At 45.0% G+C, this 22655-nt stretch overlaps 1 protein-coding gene across 1 annotated transcript in view; it reads right to left on the bottom strand.

The window, feature by feature from the left end:
- Positions 1-22277, bottom strand: part of LOC119646567 — a 116633-nt gene extending 94356 nt beyond the window's left edge. The window contains exon 1 of the mRNA XM_038047050.1: positions 21946-22277. Within this exon, the coding sequence (XP_037902978.1) occupies positions 21946-22005 (60 nt within the window). The 5' untranslated portion in view covers positions 22006-22277. The remainder of the gene's footprint in view (positions 1-21945) is intronic.
- Between the last annotated feature and the right edge of the window lie 378 nt (positions 22278-22655).

Genomic DNA, 22655 nt, shown 5'->3' with positions numbered 1-22655 from the left:
ATGAATGCCAAAAGGTAAGAACTTTTTAAAAACAATAATCCGGTTGGGATTCATGGAGAGCAGAGTCCTGATCCGGAGGCGTTACCCTTCACACAGCTGGGTGCAAAAATAGTTGAGCTGTCCGAGTTCATCAAGGACAAGCACAACGTGCGCCAAACCATAACCAATATGGTGAGAGCTATTAGAATGGTCTATAACAAATCGCAGCATAAAGAACGATATTCCAAGGACAAGTCGAAACTTGCTGCTACAACCGTGTCACAAGCATCCCAATTGAAACAAGACAGTACCCAAAAGAAATGTAGATCCTCAGTGAAATCAGCAGGCACCTAAGAGAAAAAAGGCATACTAATTGTCCCGAAAAACGCAACTAAAATTTCCAAAAAGAGAAAGAAGGTACCGGTAAAATCCAAGGGGAACGAAAACGGTGAATGGACCAGGATTGTTAATAAAAAGGCAAAGAAGAAAGTAAAAGTGCGAATTTAAATTGTGATATCCAGCAAGGGCAATTTGTTCTGCGGGAAGATATTAAAAAAGGCGAAGCTGATCCAGACTTAACAGACCTCGGTGGAAATGTTAGCCATATCCGAAGAACCCAGAAGAGTTGGCTTTCTCGCTCAAGTTAGGAACTCACTTGCAATGAAGGAACAATTCAAGTTGGAGGAACTTTCCAAGGAGTCCATTGTGAGTTTGCGAAAAGCGTAAGGGAATACTAAAACGAACACCTTGCGATTACTAATGGACGCGGCGCAGAAGTTATTGGCAGCCGGAAAAGTTCAAATTGGATGGATTATCTGTCGTCTGAGAGAACAAATTTCTTCAAAGAGGTGCTTCAAGTGCCTCGCGCTTGGTCATTTTGCGAAAGCATGCGCCAGAAGCATTGATTGATGCCTCAATCGTAGACTTAATCTTTGTCAGCACTGCACTGGCGCGTGGTAGGCCCTGGTGCGACAGCGAGGGCTACACCCATTGTGATCGCCATGCAATCTTCTTTGAGGTATAGTTGGAGTTACAGAGCAGAGATCCATCATGCTCGAAATCGAAAAAAAAGTCGGGCTGATCTGCGAAAGCGTTAGTTCCGCAAACCTTCAGGGGTGGTTGAACCAACCTAATAAAGTAGACGCCTCTACGCAAAGAGCTGTCCATGTGGCCCATTGCATCGCCAAAGCAGGTGACGCCTCCAAGCCTAGGAGGTACTCATTCACCAGTAGAAGGCAAAACTACCAGTCAAATAGTGCACTGCCCAGCCTTCGGTCCACCTGCCACGCCCGCAAAACCTTCAAGCACGTCATCCAACGGAACAAGAGGGAATGCTTTAAGGAGCTCTGTTCGGAAGCGGATGTAAACAATATATAATCATCATGGGCAATTCAGAGGCCGTTCATCTCCGCAGATTAAGTGCCTTACCCTCTTGTCAAAAACCATCCAGGGCTTATTTCCTAGCAAGAGGAGGGAACTGAGAACTTCCAACGACCGCTGGAAATCTGCAGTAGAGTAGAAGATAATAAAGCTCCGGGTTTGGATGGCGTACCGAATAGGTTTCTTACGCTTGTCATGAAATCCAAAATGGACATGTTGGCTGAGTTGTTCGAAGCGTGCATATCAGAGGGGATATTTTCGCGGTATGGAAGCCGCAGAAGTTAGTACTGTTGCCTAAGGCTGATAAACCTCCATGTTGGCCAACCTCCTACAGACTTATAGATCTTTTGGACAATATGGCGAAAATACTAAAGGGAATAATCTACAATAGATTACTCTTTATCGTTGAGAGCCAGGGAGGATTCTCAGATCGGCAGTATGGGTTCCGTAAAGCTAGATAAACCATTGATGCTATCAAAATGGTCACTGGCTTGGCAGAAGATGCAATTCACGGAAAGGGTACTACTAGCAAATATTATGTGATGGTAACCATGGCCAATTGGAATATAATACGGGAATCTCTGGGCAATGTTAAGACAGTAATGCTATTATCAATGATCGATGGCATCAATCGAAATATGTGGCACGTGATCGTCCATGATCAACAGTAACGGATTGTCTTTCGAGGCCGATGTGAACTTGATGAAATGCTTCAGGAAAACGACAAAATTCACTACTGTCGGCCAACCGCTTTCATTTAGATATACAACAGATCCCGGCGGCGAATTTTCCATGAAAATGAATATTTTTGCGAGGAAGCAAAAAAAGGTGGAATGGTATTGCAGAAATGCTTACACCGACGGCAACAGTTCCGTTGGTCCCACGCTCACTTCCAGTAAAAGAACGAAGTTTGGTCCGTTTCTGTGCGACCACTTTCACAGGTTGGGTCGGTACAGTTGAGAAGCCACTTTCGTCGATATTTCGGATTTAGTGTTCCGCAAGTTGCGTCTTCTCCAAAATAGCTTTTAAATTAGCGAACAAGTCGTCCACCGATGCTCTGCAAAATCCTTTCGATCGTTGCAAGCTGGTTTATTGAAGGAGGGTTTGAGGCAACGTACTCTGTACTATCCTCAGTAAAACACAAATAAGATGTTGAGATCAGGGAAAGAGTTAAATAGAGCATAGTTGGAGTTGGATCCTACCTGATCTCTCTTGGTGATAGGTCCCGCGACAGGCCGACCAAGAAAATGAATACAATGTCGTTACAAACAAGATGATCGGATTGAGTCACAAGCCTCGAACAAATACTAGGGCAACCACCTCAGTCGACGCGACAGGACGGGCCCTGGCCATGTCGAGAAATGGGCAAAGGTTCTCGACGGATGGATGGCATCAGGACGTAAGTAAGTTATTCCGAAGAAAACAAATACGTTTCTGCACCCTAAATGGTACCCTAACTAGCAAGACCGAGGAACTCGCAAGAGCCCTTGATAATCGGTTGATGAAGCTTACTATTATATCGCACTATTCACTTCTTCACCGCGTATGCACCACAGACAGGTCAATATAATGCCGAGAAAAATACCTTCTGGCAATTTCTCGATGAAAAGACTTGTCACGTGCTTGCTGACAACTATATCATCATTGCCGGCGACCTTAATGGTCATGTGGGTGTAAAGGCAGACGGTGCCATGGGGGAAAGAGGTTCAAAGCGCGCAATGAGGGTAGCGAGCATATAAGCGATTTTCCGGACACCCATGACTTTGTACTTATGAATACATGGTTCATCGAACGATTGTCTCATCTTCCTACATTTTATAGTGGGAACAGTAAAACGCAAATCGATTATATTCTCATAAGACGCCCACATTTTACCACCGTCACTGATTGCAAAGTCGTTCCCTATGAGACCATTGCACCTCAACATCGGCTACCACATATTTCTCGACGATAAAACGCCGGCCAATTGGCAAATAAGAATACCAACCGGGAAGCAAAGAAAGCAATCGCTATCACCCGAACGGACCATTACAAAAATCTTTACTTTAAAACTGGAGACTGGGGATGGCGAGAGAGATCTGTATCGAGTTGTCAAAAGCCAAAACGAACGCACCCAGGACATCGCACAACTTCTATTGCGTTAATGACAAAAACGGTATTCCTGAAGATGTCAAGGCTCCACGCACGCGGTCGAGCCGTGTTTTTCTTTGTATTTCATTTCCAGGTTTAGCTCGTGTGTTGTTCATTTCGATAAGTGCACGCGAATCTGCATGTCTGAGTGTTTTTCAGGATCCGGTTTTCAGGTTCCCACGCACCGGAAAGAACACGTGAATTTTTGTGAAATGAAACGTGAAGGATCGAAGTGCTCAGAGGTCCCCCCACCACATTCTCGAGCCCAGCCTAGCTAACACAGAGGCGTGCAAGCACGTGTCGAAGGAGCACTTCAGTGGAGGTTCAAAATTTACAGGCGGACCTTCACGGTCAACTTCGTCATTTTTTTTTAGGTTTTGGGGATAGCTCTTCTCCGTTTGATAATAGCAATTTTGATTTTTGTTATTACAAATCATAACCCGTTGGGCAGTTCCGTCCCCACATACTCGAGGAGGGGGATCAGACCCGAGTCTTCATGGGATTCATCTGAAGTGTCTCTGCCACGATGCCTCACCGAAGGTTATCTGGTACAATGGGAACCGGGATGGCTCTCTGAGAGCATATGCTCCAGGAGAATTCCTGGAAGATGTGTTCTCGGACCGGTTATTTGCGGTTGGCTTCCTAGTGGTAGTTTCATGGTCGTTGTGGTTATGCCTACATCGCGGGCAGAGCTCCTCGGAGATCAAGCGTGGAGTTTCGCTGTACAACTCGGGTACCGTACTCCATAGTTGCGGCAGAGGTGCTAGATAGGGCTCGCATCCATTGGTATGAATGCTGAACCTGCACTCAGTATAAACCAGGACCGCTGATTGTGGTCCCAAAATCAATCCGTGTCCGAAGAGGACTGTGGGATTATGCCTTCACGGCAGGTACTCACGTTAAACCTCCCAGGACTTTCATTACAAGTCATATAACTTTCTCCAGGAAAGGGCCACAATGGAGGTAGAAGGAACTTGTGCATCATAAACCACCGCATTAAGAGGTACTAGCGTGATTTGCAGGCAATCAAAACAGTGGGTTCAGTATTGAGCCTAGAAAGACTCCGTCTATGCATGCTAGCACAGATAACACTACATCCATTTCCACAAATTTAGTGCTGAAACCGTAGCATCTGAAGCGACCATTTCCTCAATTGTATACTTAAAGTCTAGGTTGAGCCTCATGCTTTTTCAGGAGCTAGGCAAAGTACTGTGGTAGGTATGAGCTCCATCTATTGCTTCACTTTCAAGACTTAATGCAATGATCCTGGTGTCCTGTCTGAGAAGGCCACCTTATAGTCAAGTCAGAGGCACCATTTGCAATAAATGATTGGAGGCCTTATTTGGATAAGCTCCTCTAGGGGGTTCGTAAGAAATTGCATTCAGTCGGCATTTCAAAATTACTGGGCATCGAATTTTGTGGTTTTTTTTTTCAGATAGTGAAATTGAAGCCTCCTGTATTCTGCACGAGCTTCCCAATTTGTTACTGAATCGGAAAAATTAATTTAATCCAGCAGAATTGACTCATTTCGCGCGGGTGGCATGAGTCTCCAACCATAGTATTCGCAGCTCCTGTTTGGCAATATCAAAAATAAGACAAAGAGGACAGCGCACTATGGATAACTGAATATTATTAATAGAACAAAATTCTCCTTCAATTTATAAGTTGTTGCCTAATTGACTGCTAATCCGGGAGATGATTGGAATTTACGTTTGAGCCCAATTTTGTTAGCAATTAAGTGCCAAAGATTATTTGCAGAATTGGTTATGTCGCTCCTTTGAGCAAGTACGCCTGGATAGACATCATTCGAAAATTAATGATCAAGTCTTTTCCCACGCTCTCCATTAGAGTTCCTTGAAAATTCCAATCAACTTTCAAGTAACATCTTTCACTCTCGAAAGCAAAATAAACTTTAATTACAACTTCGTCTAGGAGACTTTAATCTGCGTGACTCGTAGCTAAACTTAATTATATCTCCACTAAGCCCCAATGTACTCTCGGATACGTAACTCCAGGATAATTTCCATACACAGTAAACTTTGCTTGCCTATCAACTGCGACTGAAGGACGCCAAACTACCATTCTGGCCAATCTCCCTCTCCAACTATTCTGGTGGCTTTCCAGGCGTTGTGCAATATTCACAGCAATGCCGAGCAAAGGTGAAAGTTGCTTTCACCGGCTTTATTGCGGTAGGTAAGGAATAAAAACAAAGACATGCATGATGGAAATCATTATGGTAAAATATTTACTCTGAAACTTGGTAGACACGCGATATCGCCGAGTTTCCAATATGCACACACTCATATGCCACTTCAGCTTTGATGCCGGGCTATTATGGCCTCCGGTAGGTTTTTCGTACGTAGGTCAACCTGGGCTAGGTGTGGAGGCTAAAGCATTTCCACGGGCTAATAATAAATCACTATATAATTCAAGAGCTCCCGTTCATATTGAAATAAATGATTGGCTGGGATATTTTGGTCCTAGGAGCCGGCTAGGGACAGAGCGACATGTATTAGGGCCAAATGGGCTTACAGGCCGGATTTATCGTCCTGAAGAAAAGTCCGTTATTACTGAAATAAATATATTGTGGCTTCTGACATACGTGGCATTTTAATGTTCCCCATTAATTTAATTATGGAAATAATAGTGCCACTAATGAAAAGTTTCAGTTGCCAATGTGGAACGCGATCTCATTTAGCAACCTCAACAACGAGCGCAATAATAAGGTAATCCTTAATGAAATTCCTCCTGACGACAACGCATCATCATCGTCCATTCTTCCCGGAATTAGCACATAATCCGCTTAAGTGTTCATTATTGCACACTCAAGTGCTAAACTGCTTCCTGAAACTATCGAACGTACACACATAGAGTGTATTGCGTCACTTACGTACAGCTGATATCACCAAGGCCCCACGACGTTTAGAGTCCTTCAAAGATGTTTTGCATTAACACTTACACTACGCTCCCACCAACCCGCAAGAATTCTGTAATGTCACTATTATGCGAGTACTATGTAGTCCATCCATGGAGTAGGTCCTCCAGCGGGAAGAGGCGAGACATTCTCTAAATTCCACTCCTCAGAGCTTGAAGAAAGTGAACTAAGCAGAAAGCCAGCAAAATGGGAGGCTAGAGGGTTCTTGATTTGTTAAGGGATTTAGCAGGAGAAGTACCACAATAAGAATTGTACTCGCATAACAGCCAGCTGAGTGGAAAAAAATACAACTTGAGGCGAATAAGCTCTTGATGATTTCGTCTACATTGTGGCATAAATAGTTATTTTTCATTTATTTCGGGGGCTTTCTGGGTTTTACTTGCTTTCTGGATTGACTGAAATTTGTGGGGCTACACTTTCCCACGCCAATTTAAGTGGTTCTTTGGCGAAACCATTAAAGTTTATTCTACGGATTTCATGCTAAACCAGGGCTGAGAGCTAGAAAACAATGGGATTGTTTTCACTCCACAACAGTCATGACGAAGTTGTAATTTTCGAAATAAATTCTTGGGGAAATAGTTGTGTTTTGTGGGAGAGGAATTCAACAGGAGTTGGAGTGGAAAGTAATTTATGTTCTCACGTTGGAATCTGCAGTGTCCATTTATTTGACTGTGTGTGTGTTGTCAAAAAGGAATGCTAAATATTTCTTATTTCATGTCCTTTGGATCGATGAGGTAAGAAGCACCACCAGATTCAGAAAATGAAATATCCCAGTTAATAATTTAATGAGGTATAGTTCCTACTAAAAATTCAGTTGGATTCCCGGTTCGGTACGTCGTCGGACTACCAACTAAACACCTCCCCATCGTCAGAGAGCTAGCCTGGAATCGTTTGTCACATTACTTCGGGCTAGTCCCCGAACAGTCCCGCCTTGCGGAGCCTTCAAATCAGGGAATCCCTTTCACCAATGGGAGTGGAGTGGAGGAAGGGAATTGTCGATTCAAGGAACCCCCTGTCATCCGGCTCCTCCACCGATCGAGTTTTATCTTCTTAGCAACGAGAAGGACCCGAATGTAATGGGCAACACGGCTTCACCTGGCAGCACTCCTCAGCATCTCTTCGAAATGTTGTCTGGAGAGAGATCCCCTGTGTTTAAATAGAGCTGCGCACGAACCCTATCCCACCTTCCACAAGAAAAAAAAGTGTGATGGGCGTCGTCCACAACTCCATTACAAAACACACAATTCGGAGATCGCGCCTTTCCAATCTTGTGCAGATAAGCCTAAAAAGCTACATGCTACAGGAAATAGTTAGTCTCACCATGCTTCCGATTCAGCTATCGACCTAAGTTGCCGATGAGCTGCACAGTCCGTCTGCCTCTAATTTCATTTTGCCAAGAGAGTTGCCACTCGTCTAGGGTGCGTTGCCGTTCTTCACGAGCAACCACCTCCCTTGCGCTTGTATATGGCTTGACGCTCCTTAGCAAGAAGGGCAACGGGGATCACTCCCGCGATCACCATCACGGCCGGTTCAGAGACAGCGCGATATGCAGACACCATCCGCAAAGCTCCCCGCCACTGCACTCGAGCAAGGCGGTTACGATACACCTCCTTGTCAAGGGGATCAGCCCATACCTCCGAGCAGAACCGACTGCATTGCTCCCATAAGGAGTCGTCTCCTAGCAGATATAGGGCCCCCAACATTCGTCATTAGCCGACTCAAGGCCGAGACTCCAGCTGCAGCCATGTTCACTGCTGCTTTCATTTGCTCAAAGAAGCTCATCTTCGAGTCGAGCATTAGAGCAAGGTATTTCACTGCTGGTTTTGACTATGTAGTCAACTCGCCGATCGATATAGGACGCAGGGTCGGGATTCTCTTTCTGGTCAATATGGCTACTTTGGTTCTCACCAGCGCAAGGCTGAAACGGTGAGTAGTCATCTATCCGTTTACCCGTCGCATCTATATGCCAAGTTTGCTTTCCGTCCGGTAGCAAGTGCCGCAACGTCGTCTGCATAACCGACCAGACGCGACTCTTCGGGCATATCGAGTCTCAGCAGACTATCATAAGAAGCGCTCCAGAGGTCCGGCCCTTGGATGGATCCCTGTCCTACTCCCAACGTGATTTCCATCCTCCTTTGGTCCTCTAGCGTCTCATAAAGCAGGGAGCGGTCTTTTAGATAATCCTTCAATATCCGCTAGGCATAGCTTGGCACGTGAAATGAGGTTTCTAATATGCCTAACATATCTGTCCATCTTACGGAATTGAAGGCATTTCTGACATCAAGCTTTATGAGGAGCACTGTCCGTCGAGATCGGCGACTGTGTGTTTCGGCTCGATGAACTGCATCTATCGCCTCCATAATAGCATCCACTGTGGATGTCCCTGTTCTGGACCCGAACTGCTTTGGGAATAAGTCGCCGGCAGCGCGGATCGCTTCAGCGAGCCTGCTCCCAAGGAGCTTCTTGAGCACTTTCCCGGCCGTGTCAAGCATACACAGCGGTCGGTATGCAGACGGGAGTTCCGGGTCTCCTTTACCCTTGCTGATCAGCGCGAGTCTTTCCAGCGACAAGGAAAAATTCCCTCCTTCAAGTAAGCGTTGAACGCCTCAAGCAGCAATTCTGGCCGTTGGCGGAACACCAGTTTGTAAACTTCCGCCGGGATGCCATCAGGACCTGGCGCCTTCTTGTTTTTCATAGTGAGGATCGCTTCCTCGAGCTCCCTCATTGTGAAAAGGGGGCATTCCTCCTCCGTAGGTCGGCAATTTCTGCTGTCCACCAGTACATAGAAAACTTGTCGCGTCTGGGGCTCCTCCGGGGCATGGAAGCCTCACACGCTGTCGTTATCAGGTTCATCACTGAATTTACGACGGTGTCAGATTAAACATCCCCACCCCCCGGAGCGCACTCCAGCGCGGCCCTGCTTGCTCCAAGAGCTTCGACGAACTTCCCGATGTTCACCCTCACGACATTCCACAGGCAGAGGGAGCGTCGGAGTGGTACTCGCCGGCAAGTAGCGTCAACCACTTCGAACGCGATGTATTGGTGATCACTTGCCGAGAAGTCTTCTAGGACTCGCCATCCGTCCATCGATGATGCCAGAGATACCGACGCAAAAGTGATGTCAGGAATGCTTCCTTCACAGGCTGGGCGTCGAAATGTTGGCATGGATCTGGTTTGTAAAACTACGAGCCCGGTTCTCGCTGCCATTTCCAGAATCCATTTCCCTCTGGTTTTTGACTGAGGCATGCCCTATTCAAGGGCCCTGGCAATAAAATCACCGCCTAGCAGAATTCGTCCTTCCGTGCTCGAAACGGCGTCCTCCAGAGCATCAAACCGGCACCGAAAGTCTGGCATTGTCTCATTCGGCGTTACGTAAACGCTTTTAGCGTACGTACGAAACGTTAGCCCTGAACACCGGATCCAGACAAACCCGTTCTCTCGGCCTTCAGCAAGAACATGAAATCGAACGTCGTCCCGAACCCAGATGGCAGCGGTGCCCGATAAGTCGAGATGCCAAGAGACACTAGATCAGCATTTACCTCCGCAGCGAACTGCGCTAGCAACTGGTGACCGCTTGCACTCCGGTGCATGTTAATTTCTAAAATGCTGATCATACCATTCGCACCCTAGCCCTTTTGAATTCCGCCCCGAAGACTGGAAACCGTTCCGAGCCCGCAGTGCGTGCGATGCTCTCACCAGACGCGCCACGATCCCTGCAGAGAACGCAACTCTCGCTTTCATTGCAGGTCTTCACTTGATGACCCACTTGGCCACATTTCCGGCATGGTGTCCTCTTGTCCGGGAGTGTGTCCATAGTCCAGACACTTGTAGCACTTGGTGGGGACTATCCGCATTCGCACCCTGCGTACTACTCATCCAATTTTGATTCTCCCGCTGCTAAAGAGTTTCCTCGCATATTGCTCGGGGACTTTCACCACGCTTCGCAGAACGTACTTTTGCTAGTCGTCTTTGGACCAGTTCGACGAGAGCTCCACCACTCCTCGTTTTCTGTATGGAAGACACCTCTGCTCTGTTGTCTTCGGGTTTCATCTTGTAGCGGATTTCACTTAGGACTTCCGCAAATGTCATGCCTTCCGTCGACTTAATGAGCAGAGCCGACGGTCTAGTCCTTCTTCGTTTCCTCGTCTTTTCTGCTGCTGGCTTTTGGTTGGCAGCCTCCTTGTCTTTTGATAGAAGTGTCTCTGGCGGCGTATTCAGTGGTTTCCTTTTTACCTTTTTCGCCTTCTTTTTGTGGGCCCTGGTAACCACTTTGATAAAGTCTCCTTCAGGCACGTCGTCCTCTTTCCGCTTTTTCCCCAATTCGCTTTGCAGGAGTGCGGCTGTTTCTGCTCTCCAATCGTCTTCCGCTGCTCTCCACGTTCGCCCATAGAAGGAGATGCGGTCCACTAGGTCCTCCAATTCCATCAGCCCGTTTTTGACGCCTCCTCTGGAGAAACGTTGCCGACCGCATACGCTTCACCACCGCTGAACATTTCCTGATGAGTCTTTCCTCTTCGGCTCTAGCTAGGACAGTCGACTGCACTTGCACTCGGTTTGTGTCCGAATCTATCTGCTCAGGACTAGCGATTCTGACTGAGCCTCCTTTCAAAACAGTGGTAATACAAGGTATTGGAGTTGCCATCTCCGCACGTCAGTTGTGCCACTTGATAAGGCCGAATCGTGTATGCCAGCCCTCGGCGCCTCTTTCGTTGATCACTGCGACGAACGACGCATTTTTATGCCCCGTCCAAAAACACTCAGTTCTTCCTCCTTCCCTGTTGTTTTGTCGATTTTTTTTTTGATTAATTTATGTGTATTCTCTATGGAAAACTAACCAGCGCATGGTGTGCAAGGGAGCGGACTGCAATATTCAGAAACGGGTGTACCCTCGGATACACAACCTCTACCCCAGTTCCCTGACGCCTGACCTACGCTTAGCTAATATCGGAATTCACCGACGAATCAGCATTGGCTCGGGGCAACGCAGTCTACTAACACCGGTTCAATGCACACTACCCGACCAAGGTCCCGAAGAAGCTGCCTCCTGATACACGTCACAACTACTACCTTGGTAGAGCTACGCGCACATCACCCCGTCGACGTCGACAGAGAGTTGTCGAGGGCTCCGGAGATTCCCAGTGTGTCCCGACGTGTACCGGTTATTCGCGGTTCGCCCTTCACTGAGAAGCTTTCTCTAGGCTACTACCTAGGACGCAGGTATGCTGCCCGCTAGGGGGTGAGAACTACTTACTCGGGCACCTCATGGACGCCACACCCCGTATTGTAAGCGACCCGTTTAAGGTCGCTGACGACCCCTGAGGGCATGACCCTTGAGGGCGACCACTGTTTGGTGAGGATATATGCGATCATGGAATTAACCGCATTTCAATCCTACTCACGTGCCAGCATTGTTCATACCAGATTTTCTGGTATCAGTACCTCTCCTAGAGTCTCCTCTACGTTCTTCCCATCTTCCACAAATCATGGACAGTGGAGAAATACGTGTTATGAGTCCTCTGGGACTCCATCGGAGTTTGGACAATTGGGTGCGGTATCCAGTTTAAACCAGTACAAGTACTGGCAATATTCTCCATGCGTGAAAAACGGGGTAGGATTATAATTAATCACGATCTCGGTTTCGACGATGATGGTTCCCTGCCTAGTGGGCCCATCCATAGCCCTAAAAGGATTGCTTAGTGATCCCTCGCTGACGCAGCAGGACATTTCCACGCCAATGTAGGACTGACAAAGGTTAGGTCACCTTACTTGGCCGAAACTACATCCAACTGCGCAAAAGCACTTAATAGCCCGCGCCCGCATTGCATGTGCTTCTCTGCTACCCTACTCAAGTGTGCAACTCACCGCCAATAACCCATAGCGACCCTGCGATGATTGAGGTTTATTTGAATAAATCTCAATTTCAGTCAACGCCTTCCTAAATTCCGGCCATTTACCACTTCCGCCAATATGGTGGTTATGCCATTCCTCCTCTCCTTCGCATAGTAACCATGTGAGGTCCCTGTTGCACTCATTGGCAATATGCCCTTTCTCCGCACACCTTTGCCATCTATCGAACCGATCAGTCCCTTCTCGAAATGACCAAACGTGAGGCACTCGCAGCACCTCTTTAATGAAATCTGCTCTCTTAGACGGCAGACAACCAATCCAATTCGAACTTTCTCGACCGCCAATAACTTCTGCGCTGTCTTCCCTGGCAGGAGCAATGTGGCCGATTGAGTACTACCATAGACTTTTCGCAAACTGACAATAGATTTCTCTGCAAGTTCCTCTAGCCTGAACTGTTTCTTCAAGGTAGTGCAAATTCCCCTTTCGACGTCACGTCATCGAGGTCCGTGCACAGTATATAGGCCTCATGTTTTTGGACCCATACTGCAGCATTCTCCCCAAGTGAGTTCTTAACTTCCATGTTCTATTCAACGCGTCTACTAATGCCTGGCTTCGACGTAGTACTTTGTTTGACATGGGCAGGGCGTCAATGATACTGCAATCGGAGCCCTTCTCCACTTTCCATGCGCTGTTCCCATAGAGTTCCCCCACAGAGAGAACGTAGGTATGGAACAACCAGAACATGACGTTGGTGGTGAAATGCTCACATTTCCAGAGGTACCGAAAATTAGAGGTAGTCGAAAGGGTGGAAATTTACATAGCCCATAAAGGGGCATTTCTCAATAAGGACTAAGAAAACGGGTATTCCCGGCCACTCAATTCGACCAAGAAACCTACTCGAGGAGCTAATCCGCTCTATTGGTGAAACGAGTGTTCGTAAGACGAGAACAATATACAGGACCATCTTAGATTTCTTTCTTGATTTGAATCCTACCACCTAGGAAGAGGACAAGTAGTCTTCGAAACATGGATATATGTACAAAAAATAAAAAGTTTTAATAAAGCCAAGAGGATTCGGATTTTTACTTTACTCAGAAGAGGTGTAGCTGCCAATTCAAATAACTTTATTCCAAAGCCTACTAAAATCCTTGATTCCAGGACGACATAAGATAAACATCAATATTAGGAATATTGCCTGGTCATATTTTATAGCCATTGCCAGAGGTTTGTAGCAGTTAGATTAGAGAAATTGACAGAGTGCCACCAAATTTCTATCTTCACAATTTCCATCATCAATAATGCGATAAATAGTGGAAGTCAGGCCTCCATCTCCACTCAAAGAGGCGGAAATAGCCACTTTGGGGCGCATTAGGAAATCCATCAAAGTTAAGTAACTAACTTGAACTAGTCAACCGCTATCAATTCCCAATTGCAAGTCCATCCCAGAACGCCGTCCTTTTTCCTTCTTTTCTCCCATCCGGAGTCATCTCTGTCATTGTCAGCATTAATTCATTTATCGCTTCCTTAGAAAGTTAGTTTCTTTTCACAGCAACCTCTGCAGAGAAGGTCCTCTAAACTCTCTCTCTTTGATAAACAATTCACTTTTCGTCTAGGCTTTATATCACCCGCTTTTTTTACGCTATTCATTTTGTCCCACGCTATCTTTCACATATAATCTACCCTGTCATGGGGGATAATTTTCAAGAACTCGGTTCGCCCCCTTCGGCTCTAACAAATAATCCTGGGAGCCGGTAATGTCTCAATGTGATATACGAAGTCAACGCTGCATATTTTATAAAAAGTTGGATAATGTATGATTACGAAACAGTCACAGCTCCATTGCCGAGGGCTTGTCTCATTGCCATGTCGGTAATCACTGGGGAATGCATTAGTAGCAGACGAGAGAAAGTAATAAGGGAAATCAATTATTCTATAAATCTCTCGAAGTTACACGTATATCCTTGCCTTACAGAGTTGGTGGCATAGAGGTTACTTAATAATCCAAATTGTACAGCTTTCGGGGCCATTTTCTCAGGGTTGTTTGCATTGTTTTCCATTTTGGTTCCTTTAAAATTACGAACTATTGATTTCGGAAATAACGATGTAGATGTATCGGAACAACTTACAACTCATGGTTGCACTGAAGTCCTTCCCACTGTTGCTTTCTACTTTCCGGTTTCACATTTGTTTCCGGACAAGCATGGCAAGTTTTCTTAATTTTAAGTTGTTACTGCGTGCTCCCATCTTGCATGTTGGATGCAGTTTGACCTTCTTCTGTGAGTACTTTTACAGACTTTCTTGTGCACTAAAAGCCTGGTAAAAGCTTCTACATTCTGTTAACATCATCCTTTTGATCACACACATATGCTATCGTATTTAAGAGGGCTTGAAGGCACATCTGTACAATTCTGTGCTGTGGGGTCACTACCCCTAGAAGACGAGGTCGTCTTTAAGGTATTTTCGAGTAAGAATATGGGAAATGATATTAAAATTGCTATAACATCTTTCAGTCAGTACGGTTGACTATGCAGCCAAAGAAATCGTGATGTGAACTTAGGTAGATGGTGCATGATACTTTCTTAAAGAGGACTTAAGGATTTACCTCATTGCAAGGTTTTCCTGAAATAATTGTGTTAATATAAAGTGTTTTAAAAGGAAAGATACCGTTGAATATATAAAGGAGAGAGTATGAAAAAATTTGCCTGTAAGATCTAGACAATGAAGTATGAAGTCAAATTGCGATTTCACAGGAAATAAATTAAACCTTTTCAGCCTTAGATAATACTAAATATCAAACACATACATAATATCTGTATTCAATCCACCTCCCCCCCTCCTTTTTTTGATAAGTTTCAGCTCTTAGCTACTTAGGGAATTATCGCGAGATCGCCTTGAAAAGCTCCAACTTTGAAACTTCTTAAGATGCACTTTTGGAGTCCACGACGACCAGGAGCATGACAGATTGTGGCGACCATTTCAGCAGGTTCGCGTAGGCAACGGATAAATGCAATGAAACAGCGCGTTGCAGACAACTACCGCTTTTTTTTACCATCAGCAACACAACACAAGAATCGATGGCGCTGAGACGGAAGTTTTAGTACTCGCTGAAGCACTCTTCTCCACCGTCCCGCTGAAGTCTCCGCTTAGGTTCGGGACGAATTCCAAAGGGTTCGCGTGAATTCAATCTTCTTCGTTTGAAGTCAGAGAACAAAGTGAAGACGAATCATTGAGGACGGAACGGCACAGCATATAGCCGTATTCCATCAAGGATTCACCTCACCCTTCACTTCATCCCTATGAAGAAGAAAGAATATTTAGTTTTTTTTCAAAATTCCCCGTTTCACATAAGGGTAGGGAAGGACACTCCTCAGAAGCTCGGAAGGCAATATCTTCCAGCATATAGCCGCAAAGGCCAGTAGATCCAGAGACCTCTGGAAGGCAATCACCTACGAGACGTTAAGTCTCAAAGACAAACACAACAAACGACTAGCTGTTGTGGTATTTTACCTAGGATAGGCCAGGAAACTCTACGTTACAAGATGGGAAAGGAAATTGAAGCTTAGGAACACTTGCTTTCGGGAAAAAAACGAAACCTAAAACTAGAAATGTGAAGACAAGTGCGCGTGGGGTCTAGCCAGAAACAATGTTGAGAATCTGATAATTCTCTATTCGACACCACCAAACGAAGTTGTGAACCGGAATAGGCTATCTTCCACTAACTCCGAAAACCTGTAAATAAAAAATGAGTCCTGAATCTAGGAAATGTTGTGCTCCACGTTGGGCGCCATTTCTAATGAACGTAAGAAGAATCAAACGATCATCCTAAGTGGCCGAAGATGACCTAGAGGGATCAAAGCGCTCAAAAGACCCCCCTCCCCCCATATTCCCGAGCCTGGCTAGCACACATGCATGCCAAAACGTATCGGTCAAGCCCTTTGATGGAACTTCAGTGTTTGCGAGGGTTCGTTGCTCCTATTTTACTACCGATCTCCAACAACTCGTCTCTGGAAACATCTAAGAGTCTATCAGTGCCCTCTTGCCGTCGAAATGAACCCTGAATGATTTCCATGAATAGTGTAAGGTACGTGATCCGCGGAGATGCACAACCTCTAAGCTACTCTATTACAATTGTATATGCGTTTCTTCATTTGTTTACTTTCACCAATGAGCAAAGTTTTTCAAAACATTCTTTGAGGTTTCAGCAGGCTTCCTTATGGGTATCCTTATTTCCCACCGTTCGTTTTCCACCAATGGTTGGGTCTTTTGCTGAGGTTGTCCACTCCTTTGCCATAAGCATGTTTTTGCAACGCATTACATTATCCTCAGAGATGTTTTACTTTTAAAGACCAGCGGTCCGGTCCTTCTCAGTTTCGCTCTTATGGTTGACATTGGGAATTGCTGCCGTGTGGCCCTCCTAATAGTTCGATTATGATTGCCTGGTGGTCGTCGTAGGAGAAGCCCTCGCTAACATGCCAATACGCATTATGAGCCAGTACAGTGCTCAGAAAAGTCGAATCCGCTAGAGTGTCTCATTACCTCGGCTTAACAAATATATTTATAACTGAGGTACCGAGAATTATGCACATTATGACTTTCTCCTTTTTTACTGACAACAAAGCTCTGAAACATGTCCTCAAAGTTAGATAAATTGAGGCTTGTGGTGGTTAACTGGCAAAATTTTGTACAGAGTAATCGCAGTTTTGCCACTTCCAGCAATATACCTCTTACATCTCACTTACGCAACTGTCGGCCTTTATGAATGTCGAAGAATCGTGAAATCAACCTGAAAACATAATCCACAAAGTGACATATACTACGCTCGGGGTTATCAACGGAAATACTTGGCTTTGAAATGACGATGTTCAAATGAAGGTCTCGTTGATCAAACACTGACTGATTGGCAAATTTACAAGGACGCCAACCGGGAAGCAAAGAAAGCGGTTCAAGTAGTTCCACTGGGAAACACTGTATTTCCATCGAGTTGCTAATCGTCGATGGAGAAGATGAATGCTCTAAGGTCTATTAGGTCCATCTGACCCGACTCTGCAAGGGACTCATCTGAAGTGGCTCTTGCCATGAAGCCTCACCTGAGGTTATCTAGTACCATGGAAACCGGGATGGCCTTCTGAGATCATATGCCGCCAGAGAATTCCAGGGGGATGCGTTCTCGACCGGTTATTAGCGGTTAACGCCCAATGGGAGTTTCATGGGGGCTATGGTTGTACCCATATTGTGGACAGAGCCCCCTGTGAACTCAAGCGTGGAGTTGCGCTATACAGTTCGGGCTACGCACCCCTTAGTCGCGGTAGAGGTGTTACTGTCAGCGCCACTGAAGTCAAGGAGGCAGTCAAACGAAAGAAGTCGGTAAAAGCAACAGGACCTGACAACATCGCATCGGAGCTCTGGAAAACGAAGAACTCGGACTCAACAATGTGGCTCAGTAAAGTCTTCAATCGAGTTATTGAGGAGGATAAAATGACATACAACTAGCAATGGAGCAGACCCGTTCCAATATTGAAGACGATTCCGATCCGACTATTGTCCCAAACTATGCATATTTTTAATCCAATCAAGAATTGCGGAACTACTGAAGCAATTTACGTTGCGTACTTACTCATGAAAAAACCTCGTGAAAAGCATCAACCTCTTTACATTGCTTTTCTGAATCTCGAGAAGACGTTTTACCATGAGCCAAAAAAAGTCATCTGGTATGCTTTGCGGCAACACCTAGGGTCAGAGGAACTAGTGTGCTGGGTAAATTGCTTTACCAGGATTCGAAAAGTAAAGTTCGAAGTGTGATGAGTGGGGGGCATTATAGACCCAGATCACTATTTCGTTGGCATGGTGCTCCAAGCTCGAATAACAACACCACCTAGAATCCCTTCTGACAATCAGGTGAAAGTGAACACTGAAGCCATCCATACCACTGTCCTCCGCAATACCTATAAAAGGGAAATAGATGCCGCAATAACCGCAGTCACAGAGATCCTGGAGATGAAGCGTCAACAAATGATCTTCACAAAACACCTAAAGAACGTTATCATGAATACGACGTTATCATAAATACTTGGCCCCAGCAGCAAAAAGAGTCGGAACGGCTGGTTTGACGATGAATGTAAACTAGCAACGGAACGGAAGAATGCTGCATACCGAGTAATTTTGCATTCTCAAAGAACGCAAGCACACGCAGAGACTTATCCCGAACTCCGGCGAGCGGAGAACTCACTTCACAGACCGAAAAAGGAAGCCTGGGAGAACCAACAAGTCTATGAACTCGAAAAATACAGGGAGCAGCCGCACCAGGCGCGCAAGTTTTACCAACAAGTCAGCTGGATGAAGCTTTACACACCTCGATATTCATCCTGCCGAGACAAAAAGGGAAATCTGATTTCCGGCAGAATGGGCATATTGGAGCGATGGGTTGAGTATTTTGATGAACTACTGAACAACCAGAACATCGCCGAGTTGGATGTCCCATCAACTGAATACGACGGGCAAATACTGCCACCACCAAGTATAGAAGAAACAGTCCGTGCAATTCATCGGCTTAAAAATCATAAGTCGCCATGAGCCGATGAAATTACAGCCGAATTGGTTCAAAATATGGAAGCGATCAATTACACCAACATCAACTTGTACTCAAGGTATAGGAATCAATGCCTAACGGCTGGCAAGGGGGCATTATTTGTCTCATACATAAAAAGGGAGATATCATGCAGTGCAGCAATTATAGAGGTATCACGTTGCTAAGTACCATCTATAAGATATTCTCCTCTATCTTGCTAGGCCAGGTAACCCCATACCCCCAGAACATCATTGGCCCATACCAAAGAGTCTTCAGGCAAATCAACAACAGATCAGATTTTCTCTCTGCGGCAAGCGATGGAAAAACTGTTGGAATATGGGCAACAGTTGCACCATTTTTCATCGACTTTAAAGCCGCCTATGATAGCATAGCCAGGGTAAAACTGCATACGGCCATTGAGAATTCGGTATCCCAACGAAATTGATAAGACTGACTAGGCTGACCCTCACCAATATGCGAGGCCAGCTAAAAGCAGCAGGATCACTCTCAAGATCATTCAAAATCAACAACGGTCTACGACAAGGGATGCCCTATCATGCGTCCTCTTTAACCTGGCCTGGAAAAAGTAAATACGAGGAGTACGATCCTCTTTAAGTCCACCCAACTACTGGCCTATGCTGATGATATCGACATCATGGGAAGATCCAGATCGGGTAGGCGGATATCGTCGCGAGATCTTGGGCTGCACATCAATGAAGGCAGGACAAAATATATGGTGGTAGCATCAGCACCAAAAACCAACCCACCAACAACATCAAACTGACCTGGTCAAATGGGAAGAATAAGGATAGGAGACTACAACTTAGAGACCGTTGATAATTTCTCCTATCTAGGGTCGAAAATCACAACCGATAACAGCTACGATGATGAAATCCGCGTACGGTTGTTGGCAGCCAACAGAGCCTATTTTAGTTTACAAAAACTGTTCCGCTTGAAACGTCTCACCATAGGGTCAAAGCTCTTACTGTGCAAAACCATGATCTTGCCAGTCCTTATGTATTCCTCGGACACTTTTTGTCCCCCTACAAAACGACAAAATCTATGAGCGATACCATGACCGTCCGGTTGTGGATAAAATCCGGCTGAATAGGTTACGGTGGGCGGGTCACTTAATCCGTATGGGTGAGGATGATCCAGCCCGGAAAGTCTATAAGGGCAATATCTATCCTAGAAAAAGAGGACGAGGCAGACCCTGCCTGTCATGGAGCGATGGCGTAGATCAGGACGCCAGACAGCTTTTAGGGATATCGAATTGGTGGACCTCGGCGTGAAACCGGGATGTTTGGAGTTCCTTATTAAGGCAGGCCTCGACCGAATACCAGTTGTTGCGCCGTTCATCATGATGATCTGAAGGACCCTTTCTGAAAAACAACACCTCGGAATCAGGGAAAAAGTGCTGATTATACTCTTTGTGACATCTGGGTTTCAAAACACTTCTCAAGATGATTATATTTTGGAAACTGCAAACTTTACTTAGGTTCATCATAAAATCATAAAATTCCGGAGCAATATATCATAACAAGGAATACGATGCTGAAAAGTTTGATGGACATCTTATCATCATTAACAAAGTTTTACTAGGTCAAAATTGTTTTCTTCGCGTAAGTTTTCTACACCTCAAAACATACTTTCTAGAATCTCAGTATCGTATTACAGAAAACAGTTGGAAATACTTAGTGTTTATACACTTGTGGCTATGTACAAGTATTCTAACATAATAAATACACAAATCCGCTTATACTTAAAGCACTTTCAAAGTTGTTTCACTTTCTCCTGGCCAGAGAAACTTTGTTTCCGATTCACTGTTCTTAGTTTTACGATCTGTATCTATTTCCCCTATTATGGGATTTAGTGGCAGACATTTGCACTTTCTATCTATTAATAAGATTTGATGGCAAAAACAATGAAATAGCAGACGTCCTTTGACCATTTATTTCTTGATATATGTATTGAAGACAACTCCTCACCATCGTCCATACCATATCTCCCCTTACCCAGGAATCTATTGTATATCACTGCCAATAGCAATCCTATTTTTCCACTCCATTATTCCAAATCAAGGATTTGTGCGTGCTCCGTTCCCATGGTTCACATGAAAAGGATGCATATCTTACCCTCATTTTGCAAATATTATTTCCAATAGAGCTTATTTCTGCGTTTCAGGAGTTTTTATCTTTTGTTACCAAAAATTGGTCTGGATGTTAGTTTTTTTTGGTCTTGGCTCCGAAAATACCTTGCATAGCTCACACTACAATTAACAAGCCCAGTGTTCAACACAAAAGGTTTAGGAGACAATGGGCTCATTTGAGGGTTTTCTAGACAATTCAGATAGTAACATTTACTTCACCTCATCATATTACAAACCAAACCTTCTGCTGGGCTTCAAGGCCAACTCCTAACCCGATTAATCTATAAATTTTTAGCACCTACTATATTTTCCAATTTCTGCCCCTTCAAATTCGCCATTCAAACAATAAAACGACCAGGACGTTCCTGAAGTATCCCATTTCAACAGAACTACAGCGTTGTCCTTTATCATTATTTTTGCTATTCGGATTCACCGTCTTCAAATTATCCGACAGGATTTTCGGGGATAAAGCAAGAAGCAAAAGAGGGTCATTTGCGAGTTACATGATTTTATTATAAACAAGGGTCCTTTTCGCCTGCAGAAATAACTAGGATTCCACCATTAAACCGTTTTTCATACCAATAGAGCAAACACCCGAAATCCCTGACGAAACAATCTCATAATAATTACCCGCGTTTTAATCGAGGGGATATAATTACTAAATGGGCACACTCAGGACGAGTGAAAATCCTCTGAATAAGGAAAGTGTACGTGTCCAAGGCTATTATACCTGTAAATATTTATATCATCGGAAAGGTGCCTTTGCCTCGGCACAGTTCAAATGCGAACCGTTTTCAAATCACATTACAGACACACTTAAAAGGATACACAACTGATGCTATAAAACCTTGAATGCTTATCGAGAAATGGTTAAAACGAGCTTCCGAATGATATAGTGGCGGTAAGGATATCCACGCCAAAAAGGAACCGAGCCAGATTTCCACATATCAAAGGCATTACCTTGGCACAACATTTTTTTGTCCTCTTGAAGATTTGTGTCATTGTGTCTCCGTCGTACATTTGTTGATATGATTCGTGCCGATTATCTTCAAGGACAATGTAAGGATCCTAAATGATTCGTTGGGAGTGACGAACTGATTGCCTCTGCCACTTCTGTTGTCTCTGTTCAGCGAAGCACTAAACCGCTATGAAATCGCACACAACACGTAAACTCGATGGTCTTATATCGAGAGTCCTTGCTGTGGGTCGGCTACACTGTGAATACGCGCCACGAATCCGGCTCAGAGCGCTACAGTCGGACACGGACGAACGTTCACAAGTCAACTGCCGCGTTTGCCTTCCTGACATTTCGTGGCAGGCTATCGAGTGCTACCAGCGGGTTTCGCACGAGGCAGGCGCACTGTTCGGGGTAGAATCCACATGGATAGATGAACGGATACATCGGCTACTGAGGCCGGCATATAACAGACTTGAAAAAGGGGAAAGACTCGTGAGATGCACAAAAATTCAGTGGCGTTCCGTAAAAGTATCTGTTTGGCGCTAATGCATACCATTCTAGATAGAAACAATGAAATTTTGTTAGCTGCTTGGACTGTGTTAATAGTCACAGGAGATTCCGGTAGTAAAAAAGCTTTAGATGTAGAAAGTGAAGATTGCATCCAACCAGAGGATCCTGGTGCCTGACAAGTTTTGATGAAAACTCAGTTGGT

The sequence above is a fragment of the Hermetia illucens genome, chromosome 1, assembly GCF_905115235.1.
Source record: "Hermetia illucens chromosome 1, iHerIll2.2.curated.20191125, whole genome shotgun sequence".
NCBI lineage: Eukaryota > Metazoa > Arthropoda > Insecta > Diptera > Stratiomyidae > Hermetia > Hermetia illucens.
This window is presented reverse-complemented; position numbering and strand designations above follow the sequence as displayed.